This window comes from Spea bombifrons, chromosome 4, assembly GCF_027358695.1.
Source record: "Spea bombifrons isolate aSpeBom1 chromosome 4, aSpeBom1.2.pri, whole genome shotgun sequence".
In the NCBI taxonomy this organism is placed as follows: Eukaryota; Metazoa; Chordata; class Amphibia; order Anura; family Pelobatidae; genus Spea; species Spea bombifrons.
The window spans coordinates 34,736,778-34,752,879 of NC_071090.1; the positions used below are offsets into that span (position 1 = coordinate 34,736,778).

The 16,102-nt window shown below is 46.2% G+C and overlaps 1 protein-coding gene across 1 annotated transcript; it reads left to right on the forward strand.

The window, feature by feature from the left end:
- Positions 1-12,134: 12,134 nt before the first annotated feature.
- On the forward strand, positions 12,135-14,078 carry LOC128490990 (uncharacterized). The gene is made up of 2 exons (XM_053463151.1): positions 12,135-12,336; positions 12,422-14,078. The coding sequence occupies exon 2, from the start codon at positions 12,422-12,424 to the stop codon at positions 13,667-13,669; it is 1,248 nt and encodes a 415-aa protein (XP_053319126.1). The 5' UTR covers positions 12,135-12,336; the 3' UTR covers positions 13,670-14,078.
- Positions 14,079-16,102: the final 2,024 nt, after the last annotated feature.

The following is a 16,102-nucleotide window of genomic DNA, read 5'->3' on the forward strand; positions in this document are numbered from 1 at the left end:
CGAGAATACAGGAACAAAAACGCTATCTGGGTACTAGCACAGGGCATAGACAACCATCAGAAGGCAAGGTGAAACTGGTCTGAGGGGTTTAAATGGGGAACCGCGGAGGAAGTCTGAATCTCCCATCAGCCCCTCATGACATCACTTCCGGTGTCTGTGACTCGCGGCCATCTTGTGGATGGCGTAATCTCCCTTCATAAATTCCTGCAGTATGCGAGTTTGCCACTAGAGGTCGCGCATGCGCAGCAGCAGGACGCCGTGTACCAGGAGGTCTGCCTCTCCTGCGCGGCACTTCAGAGGAAGGCAGCGGAAGCGGCCTTGCGGTGGAGGGGGGTCTCCCTCTCCCTCGTGGTGGCTGCTGCGGAGGTGGCCGTGCGGTGGAGGGGGGTCTCCCTCTCCTTCGTGGCGGCTGCTGCGGAGGTGGCCGTGCGGTGGAGGGGGGTCTCCCTCTCCCTCGTGTCGGCTGCTGCGGAGGTGGCCGTGCGGTGGAGGGGGGTCTCCCTCTCCCTCGTGTCGGCTCCTGCGGAGGTGGCCGTGCGGTGGAGGGGGTTCTCCCTCTCCCTCGTGTCGGCTGCTGCGGAGGTGGCCGTGCGGTGGAGGGGGGTCTCCCTCTCCTGCGTGGCGGCTGCTGCGGTGACGTGGGAACCGAGGACGGGTAAGTAACAGTATCCCCCCTCAAAAGGGCGCCCTCAGGGCGACCACCAGGACGAGACGGGTGTCTAGCGTGGAATGCACGTATCAATCTTGGCACAGCGAGGCGTGCCGCTGGTATCCAGGAACGCTCCTCGGGACCGAGACCTCTCCACTGCACCAGATATTGTAGGCTGCCTTGCTGCCGCCGGGAATCGAGAATGACCCGCGGAGTGTGTCTCTCGGAAGCCCTCCGGGCAGTCTCAGTCGCAGAACGTTCGCCTCGGGTAAACTGGTTACAGACCAAAGGTTTCAGCAAGGAGGTGTGAAATACTCTAGGAATGCGAAGAGTCCTGGGCAGCGAGAGTTCATAGGCCACTGGGTTGATCCGACGCAGAACCGGAAAGGGTCCAATAAACCTCGGAGCCAATTTCATGGAAGGAACCCGGAGTCTCAGGAACCGCGTAGATAGCCACACCCTATCGCCAGGCCGATACGATGGGTTGGGTGAACGTCTCTTGTTGGCCTGACGTTGTTGGAGCTGGGCAGCTCGTTCCAGTGCAGAATGGACAGAAGCCCAGGTGGCACGGATAGAAGCAAGTCTTTCCTCCAGGTCCGGAGCAGGCGATACTGGTACTGTCTCCGGAAGAGACTGTGGGTGAAGACCATACAGACAGAAAAATGGAGAGATTCTGGTGGACTCCTGGAGCGTGTTGTTCCTGGCAAACTCCGCGAACGGCAGTAGATCGACCCAGTCATCCTGGTGGTCATTAATGAAGAGACGCAGGTATTGCTCTAGATGTTGATTAGCCCTCTCAACCAGACCGTTCGTTTGAGGGTGATAAGCCGAGGAGAAGGCTAAGGTGATGCCCAAGGATCTCGTGAATTCGCGCCAGAATCTTGCTATGAATTGCGTCCCCCTGTCCGACACAATTTCCGAAGGCACTCCGTGGAGCCGCACAATCTCCCGGATAAAAATGTCTGCCAAGGTGGAGGCGCTGGGCAATTTCCGTAGCGGAACAAAGTGAGCCATCTTTGAAAACCGGTCGACCACTACAAGAATCACGGTATGTCCCCTGGACGAAGGCAACTCGACAATAAAATCCATGGCCACATGAGTCCAGGGGACCGAGGGACAAGGCAGAGGCCGAAGGAGTCCAGCAGGCCGAGTACGAGTGGCTGCGCACCTGCTACACGATTGGATGAAAGCTGTAACATCCCTGCCCCAGTGAGGCCACCAAAAAGTCCGAGAAAGTAAGTCCTTGGTGCGCGCCACTCCCGCATGTCCTGAGGTTCTGGCGCCATGGAGTGTGCGAAGGATAGGCACCCGCAAACTGGGAGGGACATACAGTTTCCCTGGAGGCCTGGAATCCGGAGCTTGACCCTGAGAACGAGTGATGCGATCCAGGAGAGGTGCATAACCTCGTAATTGAATGGCTGCCATGACCTTGGTAGAAGGGACAATCGGTTCAGGCTCCCTACTCTCCTCCTCTGGTCGTACATGCATGCGGGACAAAGCGTCTGCCTTAGTGTTCTTTGATCCGGGACGGTACGTCAGCACAAAGGGAAAGCGGGAGAGGAAGAGTGCCCACCTAGCTTGACGTGGATTGAGACACTTGGCAGATTCCATGTATTGGAGGTTCTTATGATCGGTCAGGATCAAGGTAGGTACCGAAGCCCCCTCCAATAGGTGACGCCACTCCTCCAGGGCCAGAATAACCGCCAACAGCTCCTTATTCCCGATATCATAATTCCTTTCGGCTGTGGAGAAGTGTCTGGAGAAGAAGCCGCAAGGATGTAGTGGACCACTATACGAAGCACGTTGCGAGAGCACCGCTCCAACCCCGGATTCGGAAGCATCCACCTCGAGGACAAATGGCAGAAGAGGATTTGGATGTCGTAACACCGGAGCCGTCGTGAATTTCTCTTTGAGAAGGGTGAACGCAGAAACGGCCTCAGAAGACCACTCGGAGACATTGGCCCCTTTCTTGGTCAAGTCCGTAAGCGGTGCAACAATCCTTGAGTAGTTACGGATGAAGCGCCTGTAGTAATTGGCAAACCCCAGGAAGCGTTGAAGAGCCTTGAGACCCATTGGGCGTGGCCAGTCCTTGATCGCCAGTACTTTAGATGGGTCCATGTCGAACCCCTCAGGAGTGATGACGTACCCCAAGAAAGTCACTTTACGGGTCTCAAAGACGCACTTGTCTAATTTAGCAAACAGTCCGTGTTGTCGAAGACGACTCAGTACTAGACGAACCTGTTCGCGATGGGTGGACAAGTCTGCAGAGTAGATCAGGATGTCGTCCAGATAGACAACGACAAACTGCTGGAGAAAGTCCCGGAGACAGTCGTTAATAAACTCCTGAAACACCGCCGGGGCATTGCACAGGCCGAATGGCATAACCAGGTACTCATAGTGTCCGGACCGTGTGTTGAATGCTGTCCTCCATTCATGGCCGGCACGGATACGGACCAAGTTATAGGCCCCACGAAGATCCAACTTGGTAAAGATCTGGGCCCCACGTAACCTATCAAAGAGTTCGGAGATGAGGGGAATAGGATACGAATTGCGTCTCGTAATTCTATTCAGGCCCCTATAGTCGATACATGGCCTCAGCTCCCCGTTCTTCTTTTTGACAAAAAAAAACCCAACGCCAGCCGGGGAGGTTGACCGACGGATGAAACCCCGCTTCAGATTCTCCTCGATGTATGTCTCCATGGCCTTAGTCTCAGGAACAGATAAGGGGTAGACTCGGCCTCTGGGTGGCATGGTACCCGGAAGGAGATCAATAGGACAATCGTAAGGTCTGTGCGGGGGCAACTTTTCAGCCTCCTTCTTGTCAAACACATCCGCAAAGTCTTGGTATTGACTGGGAAGGACTGTCGCGACGATCTCCGACGTAGTAGACACCATGGCCAGCCTGATGGGTTCGGTGCAGTGCTCCCCACAGGTATGACTCCAAGAAGTGATCTCTCCCGTCGTCCAATTGATGGTAGGATTGTGTGTCTGCAACCACGGAAAACCCAAAACGACTGGAGTAGAGGGAGAGCAGATAACTAGGAACTGAAGTCTCTCGTTGTGAAGCATGCCTACGGAGAGTGTTACAGGTATAGTAGTCTGAGTAACCTGAGCCGGGTGAAGCGGTCTGCCGTCAATGGCCTCAAGTCTGACAGGCGTGTCTCTAGGCATGGTGGGAATGAGCTGCTGTACACAAAAACGGGCATCAATAAAGTTCTCTGCAGCTCCCGAGTCCAAAAAAGCCTCTGTGCAAACGGATCCCTCAGGCCAGGATAGTCGAATCGGCACCGTCATCCGAGTGCCACAAGAAACAGAGGACAGACCCAGCACACCCAAAGCAGGTCTTCTCTCACGTGCTCTCACACTCTCCCGTTGCACCTGACGCTCGCGGAGACGAAGGTCGATCTGAGTTACGTATGAAATTACAGAATCCAGATCAGAGGGAAGATCTCGAGCAGCGATCTCGTCCTTCAAAGTCTCTGATAATCCATTCAGAAAAGCTGCAATAAGTGCCTCACCAGTCCAGTTCACCTCCGCCATAAGGGTGCGACATTCAATAGCATAGTCCATCAGAGGGCGCTCCCCTTGACGAATGTTAAACAGAGAGGAAGAAGCGGTAGACCTCCTGCCTGGCACGTCGAATACGGAGCGCAGTGCAGAGACAAATTCAGAGTAGGAGCAAACTACTGGAGTACTCCTCTCCCATAAAGGAGATGCCCATGCCAGAGCCTTGTCGGTGAGAAGCGAAATAATGTACCCAACTTTGGCCCGGTCAGAAGCAAAGGCGTAAGGGGAAAGTTCGAAATGTATTTCGCACTGATTCAGGAACCCCCGACAAGCAGCAGGATCTCCTCCGTAACGTTGTGGCGGTGGAAGATTCATAGGAACATGAACCACAGGAACTGGAGTCGGAGAAGGAACCGGTGGGGGCGCTACTGCTGGAGCATGCATCTGTAGTCCGGGATCAGTGCGCTGAAGAAGCGTCTGGAGCGCCTGGGCAAACTGATCCAGACGATGATCCATCTCGTCTAGACGATCCTCACAGGAACCTTGAAGTCCCACCGAAGCGGGTCTCATGATGGCCTTCTGATTCTGTCACGTACAAGTAGTTAGGAGACACCGTGGTCAGGTAGGACTCCAGGACAGAACAGGTCAAACAAGCCGAGGTCAGGTTTCCGGAGAGCAGGATAGTCATATAACGTAGCCGAGGTCAGGATTCAGGAAAACAGGATAAACGCAAACGTAGCCGAGGTCAGGTATCAGGAAACAACGAAGTCAGACGAGCCGGGGTCATACACGAGAATACAGGAACAAAAACGCTATCTGGGTACTAGCACAGGGCATAGACAACCATCAGAAGGCAAGGTGAAACTGGTCTGAGGGGTTTAAATGGGGAACCGCGGAGGAAGTCTGAATCTCCCATCAGCCCCTCATGACATCACTTCCGGTGTCTGTGACTCGCGGCCATCTTGTGGATGGCGTAATCTCCCTTCATAAATTCCTGCAGTATGCGAGTTTGCCACTAGAGGTCGCGCATGCGCAGCAGCAGGACGCCGTGTACCAGGAGGTCTGCCTCTCCTGCGCGGCACTTCAGAGGAAGGCAGTGGCAGCGGAAGCGGCCTTGCGGTGGAGGGGGGTCTCCCTCTCCCTCGTGGTGGCTGCTGCGGAGGTGGCCGTGCGGTGGAGGGGGGTCTCCCTCTCATTCGTGGCGGCTGCTGTGGAGGTGGCCGTGCGGTGGAGGGGGGTCTCCCTCTCCCTCGTGTCGGCTGCTGCGGAGGTGGCCGTGCGGTGGAGGGGGGTCTCCCTCTCCCTCGTGTCGGCTCCTGCGGAGGTGGCCGTGCGGTGGAGGGGGGTCTCCCTCTCCCTCGTGTCGGCTGCTGCGGAGGTGGCCGTGCGGTGGAGGAGGGTCTCCCTCTCCTGCGTGGCGGCTGCTGCGGTGACGTGGGAACCGAGGACGGGTAAGTAACACTGTTCCTCTTTTTTTATTATTCCCTTCTAAATTTGAAAAATATATTTCTGGATATAATCTATATTTCCAAAGTTTTTGGGGATTTGTTATCCAATGTGTTTCCTGAATCATTGCAATATCGACTTTTTCCTGTAACATCAGATTATATAAATGATTCCTTTTTTGAGGGGAATTTAATCCTTGCACATTAATTGAGGCTAATATCAGGGAAGTACCCATAATTCTCTTTTTTATAGATTTTTGGAGATACCTTATAATTCTTTTCATTACTAACAACATTCATAACATTCAATCTACATAAAAATACAAAAATTCCAATTTTAAGAATCTCTTTCTCAAAATTCATCCTGTCTAAGTACAGGTATTGCCTGGCGAGGGGGTGCAATATTAATTGGCTACTTTATTCTATTTAATAAACCTATTCCTGTCTCTCCTTCCAGTCTATAGCCCGATGGGTTTTGAGTGGATGGAGAAAGAGGAAAATATAAACAAATTCACAAATTCATAAAGAAGGCATAAATAAAATTTAACTTACATAGCAGCATTCATATTCATATACAATATTTCAATACCATCTCAGTGCATTATTTGTTAGTACATATTTAAAATTTCAACGGGAGAAAACAGTTCATGATCAAAGAAATGACATCCTTCATATAATCAATAAATTATTTCCAGAATCCCATAGATACTGTATTTATAATATAAAAAAAAAATAATAATAATAATTTTTTAGTGTTATATAGTGTAACAGTGTTGATAAAAAAAAAAAAAAAAAAATAAATAAATAAATAAAAAAAAAAAAGGACTTTTTGGTATTATATAGTTTAGCAGTGATGGAAAAAAAAAAAGAAAAAAAAAAGAAAAAAAAAATTGTGTTTATAGAGGAAACTTCCTCTAGTGTTATAATATAGTATTGTGTAGTGTAATAGTGATACTAAATATATATGTGAAACATAGTACGCTTCCTCGTACATACAAATATATTTACATAAATGTGTTATAAATAAATATTGTTATTAAATATTGTGCTTTAAAAAGGTTTTTTATATGTGTTGTTATTATAGAGGAAATTCCTCTAGAATTATACTATAATACAGTGTTATGTAGTATAATAGTGATAAATGTGTGAAACATATTACGCTTCCTCTAAGTGTACAAATATAATTGCGTAAGTGTGCTTTATTCCAATCTCATAATATAGTGGGAAAGAAAAAAAAAAAAAAAAAAAAAAAAACAAGAGCAAAATACATTTACCCTCAAATATATGTATAAAATAACTCTTAAATACATTCTTAAGATTCTGGGTTTTCCTAACATCTATATATATATATATATATTTAACATAGCTTAATATACAGTTTGTGTATTCATTATCTCATAGAAATCCCCATAGTTTAAACTTTTGTCTTCCGATTTCTATATTTTTAATATTCACAGAGGTACCTTCATATACTAATGTAATGCTAGTGGGGAATCCCCATTTATATTCTATTTTTTTTTGTCTTAGAATTGTAGTAAGTTCATCAAATTGTTTTCTCTCTTTCCTTATCGTTGAAGATATATCTGAGTAAAACTTAAGATGTTTAAATTTATCGTTTAGTGTCATATTGTTTCGTAGACCTTTGTTAAATTTTTCTTTTATATATGAACTTGAAAATCTTACGAGGACATCTCTAGGAAAGTCTTGGTTTATTTGGCTTGGTTTTTTTATTCTGTAGTCTGATTCCATTGGAGTATACTTAAATTTTTGATTAGGAATGACCTCATGTATTAAATCCAGTAAATAAATGTCTAAGTTTTCTTGAGATACAGATTCCGTTATTCCTCTTATTCTGATGTTATTTCTGCGGTATTTATCTTCTTGATCAATTAATTTTGTTTCCAAAGTGTTGATCTTCATATTTAATTGATTATTTTCGGCATATAAATTCTTCTGATCTTCCTTTATCTTTGTGATTGCGTCATCCTGTGTTTTTAATAGCTCAAATATTTTAGTAATATCTTCTTTAATTTGATGGCTACTATCTTCGATATCTGATTTTATTTTCTTATACAAATTATTAATTAATTCTGGGAGTGTCTCCTCTTCATTGCTTTGAGTTGAGTCTTTACCCAGTTGAGTTGATTCTCTGCGTCCCTCCAGGGTTAGTCTTCTATTAATTGGAGTGCAATCAGTATTAAGTGTCTTAGGAGAATAGAAATCATTAATCGGTTTATTTTTATTTTGTTTTTTTTCCTTCTCCTTTTCTTTTTTTGGACCCATCACTCTCTTTTTCGCTTTATTGAATCAGAGGGAAACGGCTGATTCCTTCAAGGTGTTTTATTCGATATAATTTAAGATTGTATCTGTCGTACGGAAAAAGTGCAATCATTACTAATCTTATAATAGGTTCCTCTATATTCCAAAAGTTAGTAAGATTTAACGTTACATATATAATAAAAATTAGTTCATTGCATATTCTGAGTAACGGTTATCAGTCTCTTGTTTTATTCAAAAACCAATATATGTATTTCTGTAGCACTTAATTTTCATGTTTCCTCTTAAAGTCCTCCATATTCTTTTTTATAGAACTTGTCGTTGAATTTAATTATGATAAAATTCAGAATAAATGTATCCTTTAAAAGAAATCAATGCCACCTCACCACTCCTCCAACTATTATATGTATCTCATATATATATATATATACAAGTTTCATCATCTCCTTATCCGGGCAAATCTAGATTAAATCATTTAATATATCCAACTCTCTTTTATATATTTCCATGAATAGATTTTTCTTTACATATTATATGTTCACTTATATTGAAAAAATATATATATTATTTTTTTTTTTGGTGTTACTCACGATTTAGAAGTTAATGTGAAGTTTGTTGGTTGTTGGTTGATTTTTTCCTTAGTTCTTGTTTCTTATTTCTCCTTTGGAGATTTTCAGTGGTTTCTGGAGTTATCTTCGACCACGTGTATTTATGCATTTATTTCTTTATATAGCCCAGCCTCGGATGTAGAAAAAAAAATGGAGGGTGGTGAGGGGCGTGAATTAAATTTAATTGAATTGAGCGGCATCAGGTCGGCATCAGGTCGGAGCAATCGAGCCCCGATTGTAGTTCCTCATATTATCTTTTTTTTTTTTTTTTCCTTCTCCCCGACATCATTCCTCCGCCGGGCAGCGCGGGACTCCATCCCCCTCAGTCTCGCCAACTCCTCATCGACGCTCCAGCCGAGGAGGGTCGAGGAGACAGGTGGAGAAGGGATCCCGCAAACATCCCGACGCCCGCGGTCACGGTCCCGGCGCGGCACGGTACAGTTCGGAGCATCGTCCGGCTACCATCACTCCGGTGCGGCAACCTTCCGACCTTCCGCCCGCTCAAACAGCTCCATCGCTCCCCCTCCTGCGCTCGGCACTCGGCATTCGCGTCTGCATCCACGCCATCCACGCCGTCACGTCACATCGTCACCACAGAGCCGTTATAATTTATTTTATTCCTAGTTACTGGAATAAACTTATCATAACTGTTTGTCCTACCCACATATCTATGACTAGTTATTTTTTATCTTCATAATGTTCCTGATGTGATTTAGGGGTCTCTCTCTTCATATATGTTCTTACTTTATTATTCACATAGTCATTTTTATCTCTCATATATTTTCTATGTTTCATATTTTTAACCTCTTGTTCAATTTTTTCTAATTCTCTGGTACACTTATCAGACAATTCATTGCAATCTTTAGTATTGAGAAAAGGTTGTAGTTTTTCCCTAATGTTAATTATCTCCTGATCCAATTTGGCTCAAGTTTCCCTACGTAGACGGATGATTAAAGTCGTCCACTCTATCGTGCATCTTTCTGAGATGGAGTGCCACTCATTGCGCGTTGGACTACCGCCATCACGCTAAATCTGCAAATCGTTTACCTTGAAAAGGAACGGAGAGACTTAGACGCGCTACAGATTGTGTTTTAAATGTAAGCATGCTGCATTTTTTTTTAATATTAAATATACATTTATACCTTACCTTCACTGTTCCCTCTTGTGTGCACTGTTTCCTCTTGTGCGCTTGTGCGCGTGCACATAACTTTTTGAGGGAGCGCACACGATTTAACATTGTGCACACAGTACCTAATGGGGAGCTGGGGGGGGGGGACGGGCAGTCCGTCCAGGGTGACGCTGGCACTCCTCCAGAGACGAACATTAATGTCCGCCGCTGGAGGAGCAAGCTCGGTTGGGGAGATCAAAAATCTCACCCCAACCGGCTTAAAATCAATCAAGGGAGCGGGAGGTCTGTTAATGTCTGTGTGTATATATATATATATGTGTCTGTGTGTATATATATATATATATATATATATGTGTCTGTGTATATATATATATATATATATATATATATGTGTCTGTATATATATATATATATATATATATATATATATATGTGTGTGTATTGATATATATATATATGTATATATATACCGTATTTGCTCGATTATAAGACGAGGTTTTTTTCAGAGCAAATGCTCTGAAAAATACCCCTCGTCTTCTAATCGGGGTCGTCTTCTAATCAGACCTCAAATAGAGGTCTGATTAGGAGACTAAGATCCAGATCCCCCGCACCGCTGCAGGGGACCTGGATCCTCCTGTCTCACCCGACCCCCCCCCATCATACACACTTACCGGTGCTTCCTGCTGTGTTGCCGGGGCAGCGGGTTGACGTCTACGCGATCCGCGTAGACAATGTCCGCTGCAGCCGGAAGGAGGTGTGGCTAGCAGCGGGGGTTGTCTGCGTCCGTCGCATAGACCTTCCCCGACTGTCAGAGATCTGATCTCTGACAGCCAGGGAAAGTATACGCGACGGACGCATACAAACCCCCGCTGCTAGCCACACCTCCTTCCGGCTGCAGCAGAAGGCGACGTCAACCCGCTGCCCCAGCTGGAAGCACCTGTAAGAGAGGGGGGAGAGCGGGGGGAAGGGGGGTGAGAGGGGGGGGGGGGAGAGAGAGAGTGTGTGTGTGTGTGTGTTAGTTAGTTAGTTAAATGGGGGTATAGGGTGTGTGTGTGTGTTAAATGGGGGCATAGGGCATTTCTGGAGTGGCGTTAAGGGGGCATTTAATAGAGCACTCTGCCTCCTGAAATGCCTTATACCTCCCTATATGCCACTCTGCCCCCATAATATGCCTTTTAACCCTCTAAATGGCAGAGTGGCATATAGGGGTATAAGGCATTTCTGGAGGCAGAGTGCTCTATACAATGCCTTTTAACTCCCTTAATGCCACTCTGCCTCCTGAAATGCCTTATACCTCCCTATATGCCACTCTGCCCCATAATATGCATTTTAGCCCCCTAAATGCCAGAATGGGATATAGGGGTATAAGGCATTTCTGGAGGTAGAGTGGCACATAGGGGGTCAAAAGGCATACCATGGGGCACAGTGGCATATAGAGGGTTAAAAGGCATATCATGGGCCACAGTGCCATATTGGAGTGGCAAGCCTGGGGGCAGATGTGCGTAACTGTGGGACAGGTTGGAAAATACAAGAAATAAAAACAAAAAAAATATTTTTCTCAATCATAGCTTTTATTAAAAAAAATAGTTTACATGAATTAACATTTACTGGTAAAACTTTTTTCCTTTGGGGTCGTCTTATATTCAGGCTTTTTCTTTTTTTCCTAAGTTAATATTCAGATTTTGGGGGGTCGTCTTATAATCAGGGTCGTCTTATAATCGAGCAAATACGGTATATGATATTGTCGTTGGGGGGTTTTGTCCAATTTGGGTGTTATTTTTAATAAAGTGGGGTTTTTTTTAAAGGGGGGGTCATTTTCTGTTTCGGTCAAGTGATAGCTGAATTTTCGGTCCAGAATTTTCATTTCGGTGCATCCCTATATACTAAGCCAGACACTGAAGCAGTAGGCCTACACCACATCAATGTTTGGCTTAGTATATAGTGATAGGGGTTATGCTACATTATTGGCAATGTCTGGCTCAATGTATAGTGATAGGTGTTGTGCTGTGGCTCAGTATATAGTGATAGGTGTTATGCTGTACCCCTGTCAATGGTATGCAGTTTTTCCCAATAAAAAAAAATAGTTATATATATATATATATATATATATATTGATCCTTTATGCAGCCCGGAGCCCCCGCTCATGATTCGCTCATAATTAATTTTTCCCGTCGTGTAGTGTCAGTACCACAGGGTGTCGCTCTTCCTGGGACAAGGACCTAGAACCGAAGAGGTTAAGATACCTCCTAACCCCTCCTACTCCTCCCTATAAGAGACCCGGCAACCCTCATACCTCCAGTTTCTTCCTTGTCCCTTGTCAGGGACGGACCTTGTTCCTTGTTTTGTTTTTCTTTCTCGTTGGTGGGGCACACGGGTTGTGTCCGGGGGTTCCCTCCGATTGCTCCCCGGGTGGTGAGCAGAGCGAGGAGTAACGTCCGCATCGGCGGACGTTACGGAGCCGTTTAGACGCCGCGCTCTTATGCCGGCAGAATTTGGAGCATGCGCACAGCGGTGGAACGCACGCCAGAGGGCGCTGCGTTCCACCAAGAGTACTGACACGCTATTGAGCATGCGTGATTCAGTTTCTCTTGTTCAGGGCGCGAAAACTAACTGGTTTTCGCATATATATAGCTGTGCTGCCCAGTCTGACAGCAGAGGAGCTTGTCAACACTGGGATTTCCGTGTCACCAGCCCCCCCCACACGGATTGAGGAGTTGTAAGGTAGGATTTGGTTAATCTTACCCCGTCAAATCCTCTGCCCTGTATTTTTTCTCCTAAAAATTTTTTTTTTTGTGTTTTATATTAGATGTCTGGTCCGGTTTCACCAGATAAGCCGGATAAAGAGAAATCCTTTACACCTGCTCCAAAAAAGGCTGTGGTTAAAACCAAACATTTATCGTGCACTGAATGTGCCACTCCGTTCCCGGATGGTTGTAAGAAGAAATTTTGCAATGCCTGCTCCGCTGAGAGTTTGGCAAAAGAAAAACAAAAAGACATGCAGTCTTTTTTAGGTTGGTTCCAGGACAACCTGGCGCAAACGTTTGAAACGTTTAAGGCAGCAGCAGCTACACCTGTGGAACCCGTTAAACTTAAATCCCACAAACGTAAGAGGGTATCATCCCCTCATTCTGATTTATCCTCTGGAGAGGTTTCTAGTTCATCCTATTCAGCTTCATCTAGTGAAGAGTCAGAGGATGAGACCAATTTTCCTCCACAGGAGCTGCGTAAATTTGTTAAGGAAGTCTCACGGCTTTTTCAGGATTCAGACCTGTCAGCGCACCCCAAAGGGTTGCCTATGTTATCTCACATGCAGAATCTCATGTATAGAGAGTGGAATAATCCAGGCAAAAGAGCCTTTATATCAAAGCACTCTAAGCAGCTTTTTTACCTTCAAGGCGATGAAAAATGGGAAGATATCCCTAAAGTAGACGTCCAGATAGCCCAGCTTTCCAAACGTACGACCATTCCCATTAGTGAAGTGGCTGGTCTTAAGGATCCTATGGATAAGAGGGCAGAAACGTCTTGCAGACGGGTTTACCAATCATCTGGGTTCCAGTGTAAAGTGGCATTGTCTAGCGCATCTGTGGCTAAAGCGCAAGGTGTCTGGTTGCAGTCCTTAGAGGGCAGTCTTTCAGAATCTATGGATGAAGGTTTGTCTAAACTATTTAAAAACCTGAGACTGGCTAATAGCTTCCTGCTGGAAGCTGCAGAAGAGGGCCTTAAGCTTTCAGCCCGTAACATGGGTTTGTCTTCCGTTGCCAGAAGGGCATTATGGCTACGTTCCTGGGCAGCAGATACTGCCTCCAAATCTACTCTATGCGATCTGCCCTTTGAAAGAACCAAGCTATTCGGTTCTTCCTTGGAGGAACTGATCAGACACATGTCTGATACTAAAAAGGCACTTCCTCAGGATAGGAAAAGCAGATGGAACAAACGATACCAGTATAGACCTTCCAGGCCTTTTCAACCAGTTTTCAAGACTCAAGCCTTTCGTAAACAACACGAGAGAAAATTTCAGGAACACCCTAAGAAACCAGAGGGTAGGAAGTTCTGACGGTGTTGGAGGTCGTCTGCAATGGTTCCTACCAAAATGGAGACAAACCACAAACAATTCCTGGGTCCTCAGAATCATTGCGGACGGGTACAGGATAAAGTTTTCCAGTTTTCCTCGTCCTCTGTTCCTGATTTCGTTTTACCCCTCTCAGGTGAAGAACTCAGCACTGTTTGCCGAAAGCCTTACCCTTCTAAAAAAGGGTGTCATAGAGCCTGTTCCAAAGAATCAGGAGTTTCAGGGAGTTTATTCCCGTCTCTTCCTGGTCTCAAAGCCGGATGGGTCCTTCCGTCCAATTCTGGATTTAAAGAGTGTCAATGCGTGTATTCCTTACCGTCACTTCAGAATGGAATCCATTCTCACGGTTACCCGCCTGTTGAGACAAGGGGACTTTATGGTTACGTTAGACCTAAAAGATCTCCATGTGCCTATCGCCATAGCCTCCAGGAAATATCTCAGGTTTGCCATAAGAGTCGGGACAAGAGTTCGTCATTTCCAGTTTACTGCTCTCCCTTTTGGCCTGTCGTCAGCTCCTCGGATCTTCACAAAGCTTTTAACTCCTATTGCAGCGGCTTTACGGAAAGAAGGGATCACAGTCGTCCCTTATCTAGACGATTGGCTGCTAAAAGCAAGTTCTTCTCAGGAGCTCCGGGCACATCTCAGCTTTATGACCCGATGCTTGGGGGAACACGGCTGCATCATAAATCACAAAAAGTCCAACCTGATTCCAACTACGAAGATCCAGTTTCTGGGGCTCATAGTGGATTCCGTCTCTTCGAGACTTTATCTCCCGCGCTCCAAGATCAAGAAGATAAAGAATCAGGTTTCCTTTCTGCAACAAAATCCAACCCTTCCCTTCAGGTTGGCTATGAGTATCCTGGGCAGTCTTACAGTGTGTATTCCGGCAGTAAGCTGGTCCAAAGCACAGTTGAGACCCCTGCAATGGGACATCCTACAACAGTGGTCCAGGAGACCGGAGGATCTAGATGTTACCTTCACGGTATCCAGGGAGGTTTTACTCCGGCTGAATTGGTGGAAAGCGAAGGGGCGCCTCACCCAAGGGCGATCTTTTCTACCACGTCATTGGGTCACCCTCACCACGGATGCCTCCAAGGTAGGCTGGGGAGCTCATCTACTCGACCTCTGCAGTCAGGGCAGCTGGTCCTTAATCGATCAAGCCCAATCATCAAACTTTCGGGAACTGAAAGCTGTGTTCCTGGCACTCAAGACCTTCGGTCCAAGATTACGGGGGAAAGCTGTGAGAATCCAGTCCGACAATGCCACCACAGTCTCATATATAAACAGACAGGGTGGAACCCGAATTCCAAGACTACAGGACCTTTCAGACCATCTCATGCGCTGGGCCCAAAGGATTTAGCAGCGACACATATCAAAGGAGTAGACAACAGTCTGGCAGACGATCTCAGCAGATCTCGTTGCTCCCAAGCAAACTGGTCCCTGGACAAGAGCATTTTTTCTCTCCTAGTTAAAAGATTCGGCCTACCAGATATAGACCTTATGGCGACCAGACAAAACAGGAAATTACCAGTTTTCGCCTCCCTTTACAGGCAGGACAATCCTCCCCTGCTAGACGGAATGTCAGTGGTTTGGTCTTTCAAGATGGCTTATGTGTTTCCTCCAGTAGCCATGATTCCTCGGATCCTCCTGAAGATTCGGGTAGACAGAGCCAGGGTTTTAGCTATTCTCCCTTATTGGCCGAATCGAAGTTGGTTTTCGGAGCTACTCAGTATGGCGATTTCAGTATGGGAGCTGCCAGTTTCCTCCCATCTTCTGGAAAACAAGAACCTGTCCAAGGATGTTCTTCTGCAGTTCAGATTGACGGCCTGACTGCTGCAAGGATGATCCTCCAGAGCAAAGGCATTTCCAATTCTATGTCAGAGATCCTCTTGGGTTCAGTACGAAGATCTACATCCACTATTTATCTTCGAGTCTGGAATAAATTTCTCCACTGGTGTGTCTCCAAAGGTTTGGATTTCTCTTCTCCCCCCACAAGTTCTGTTCTGGATTTTTTGCAGGAAGGTTTTTCAGCGGGTCTCACAGTCTCGACGCTTAAGGGACAGGTTTCAGCCCTGAGTCATTTTCTCCTGTCTGAGTTGGCGTCCCAAGTTCTCGTCAGGCGTTTCTTTAAGGCTGCCATCATTCAACGGCCTCCCAGACGTTCGCATTTTCCCTCCTGGGATTTGTCATTGGTCCTCAAAGCACTCTGCTCTGAACCATTCGAACCTTTGGAAGAGGTATCTCTAAAATTTTTATCCCTCAAGACGGTTTTTTTGGTAGCCATTACCTCAGCGAGGAGGGTCAGTGAACTTCAGGCTCTTTCCGCGGCTCCAGAATTTACTATTTTCCACCAAGATAAAGTCGTCCTGTATGTTAAACCTTCTTTTTTGCCCAAGGTTATCTCTGAAGCTAATGTCA

Excerpts from the sequence above, each read along its gene's own strand:
- LOC128490990 (XM_053463151.1), top strand. The coding sequence starts at position 12,422 with ATGTCTGGTCCGGTTTCACCAGATAAGCCGGATAAAGAGAAATCCTTT.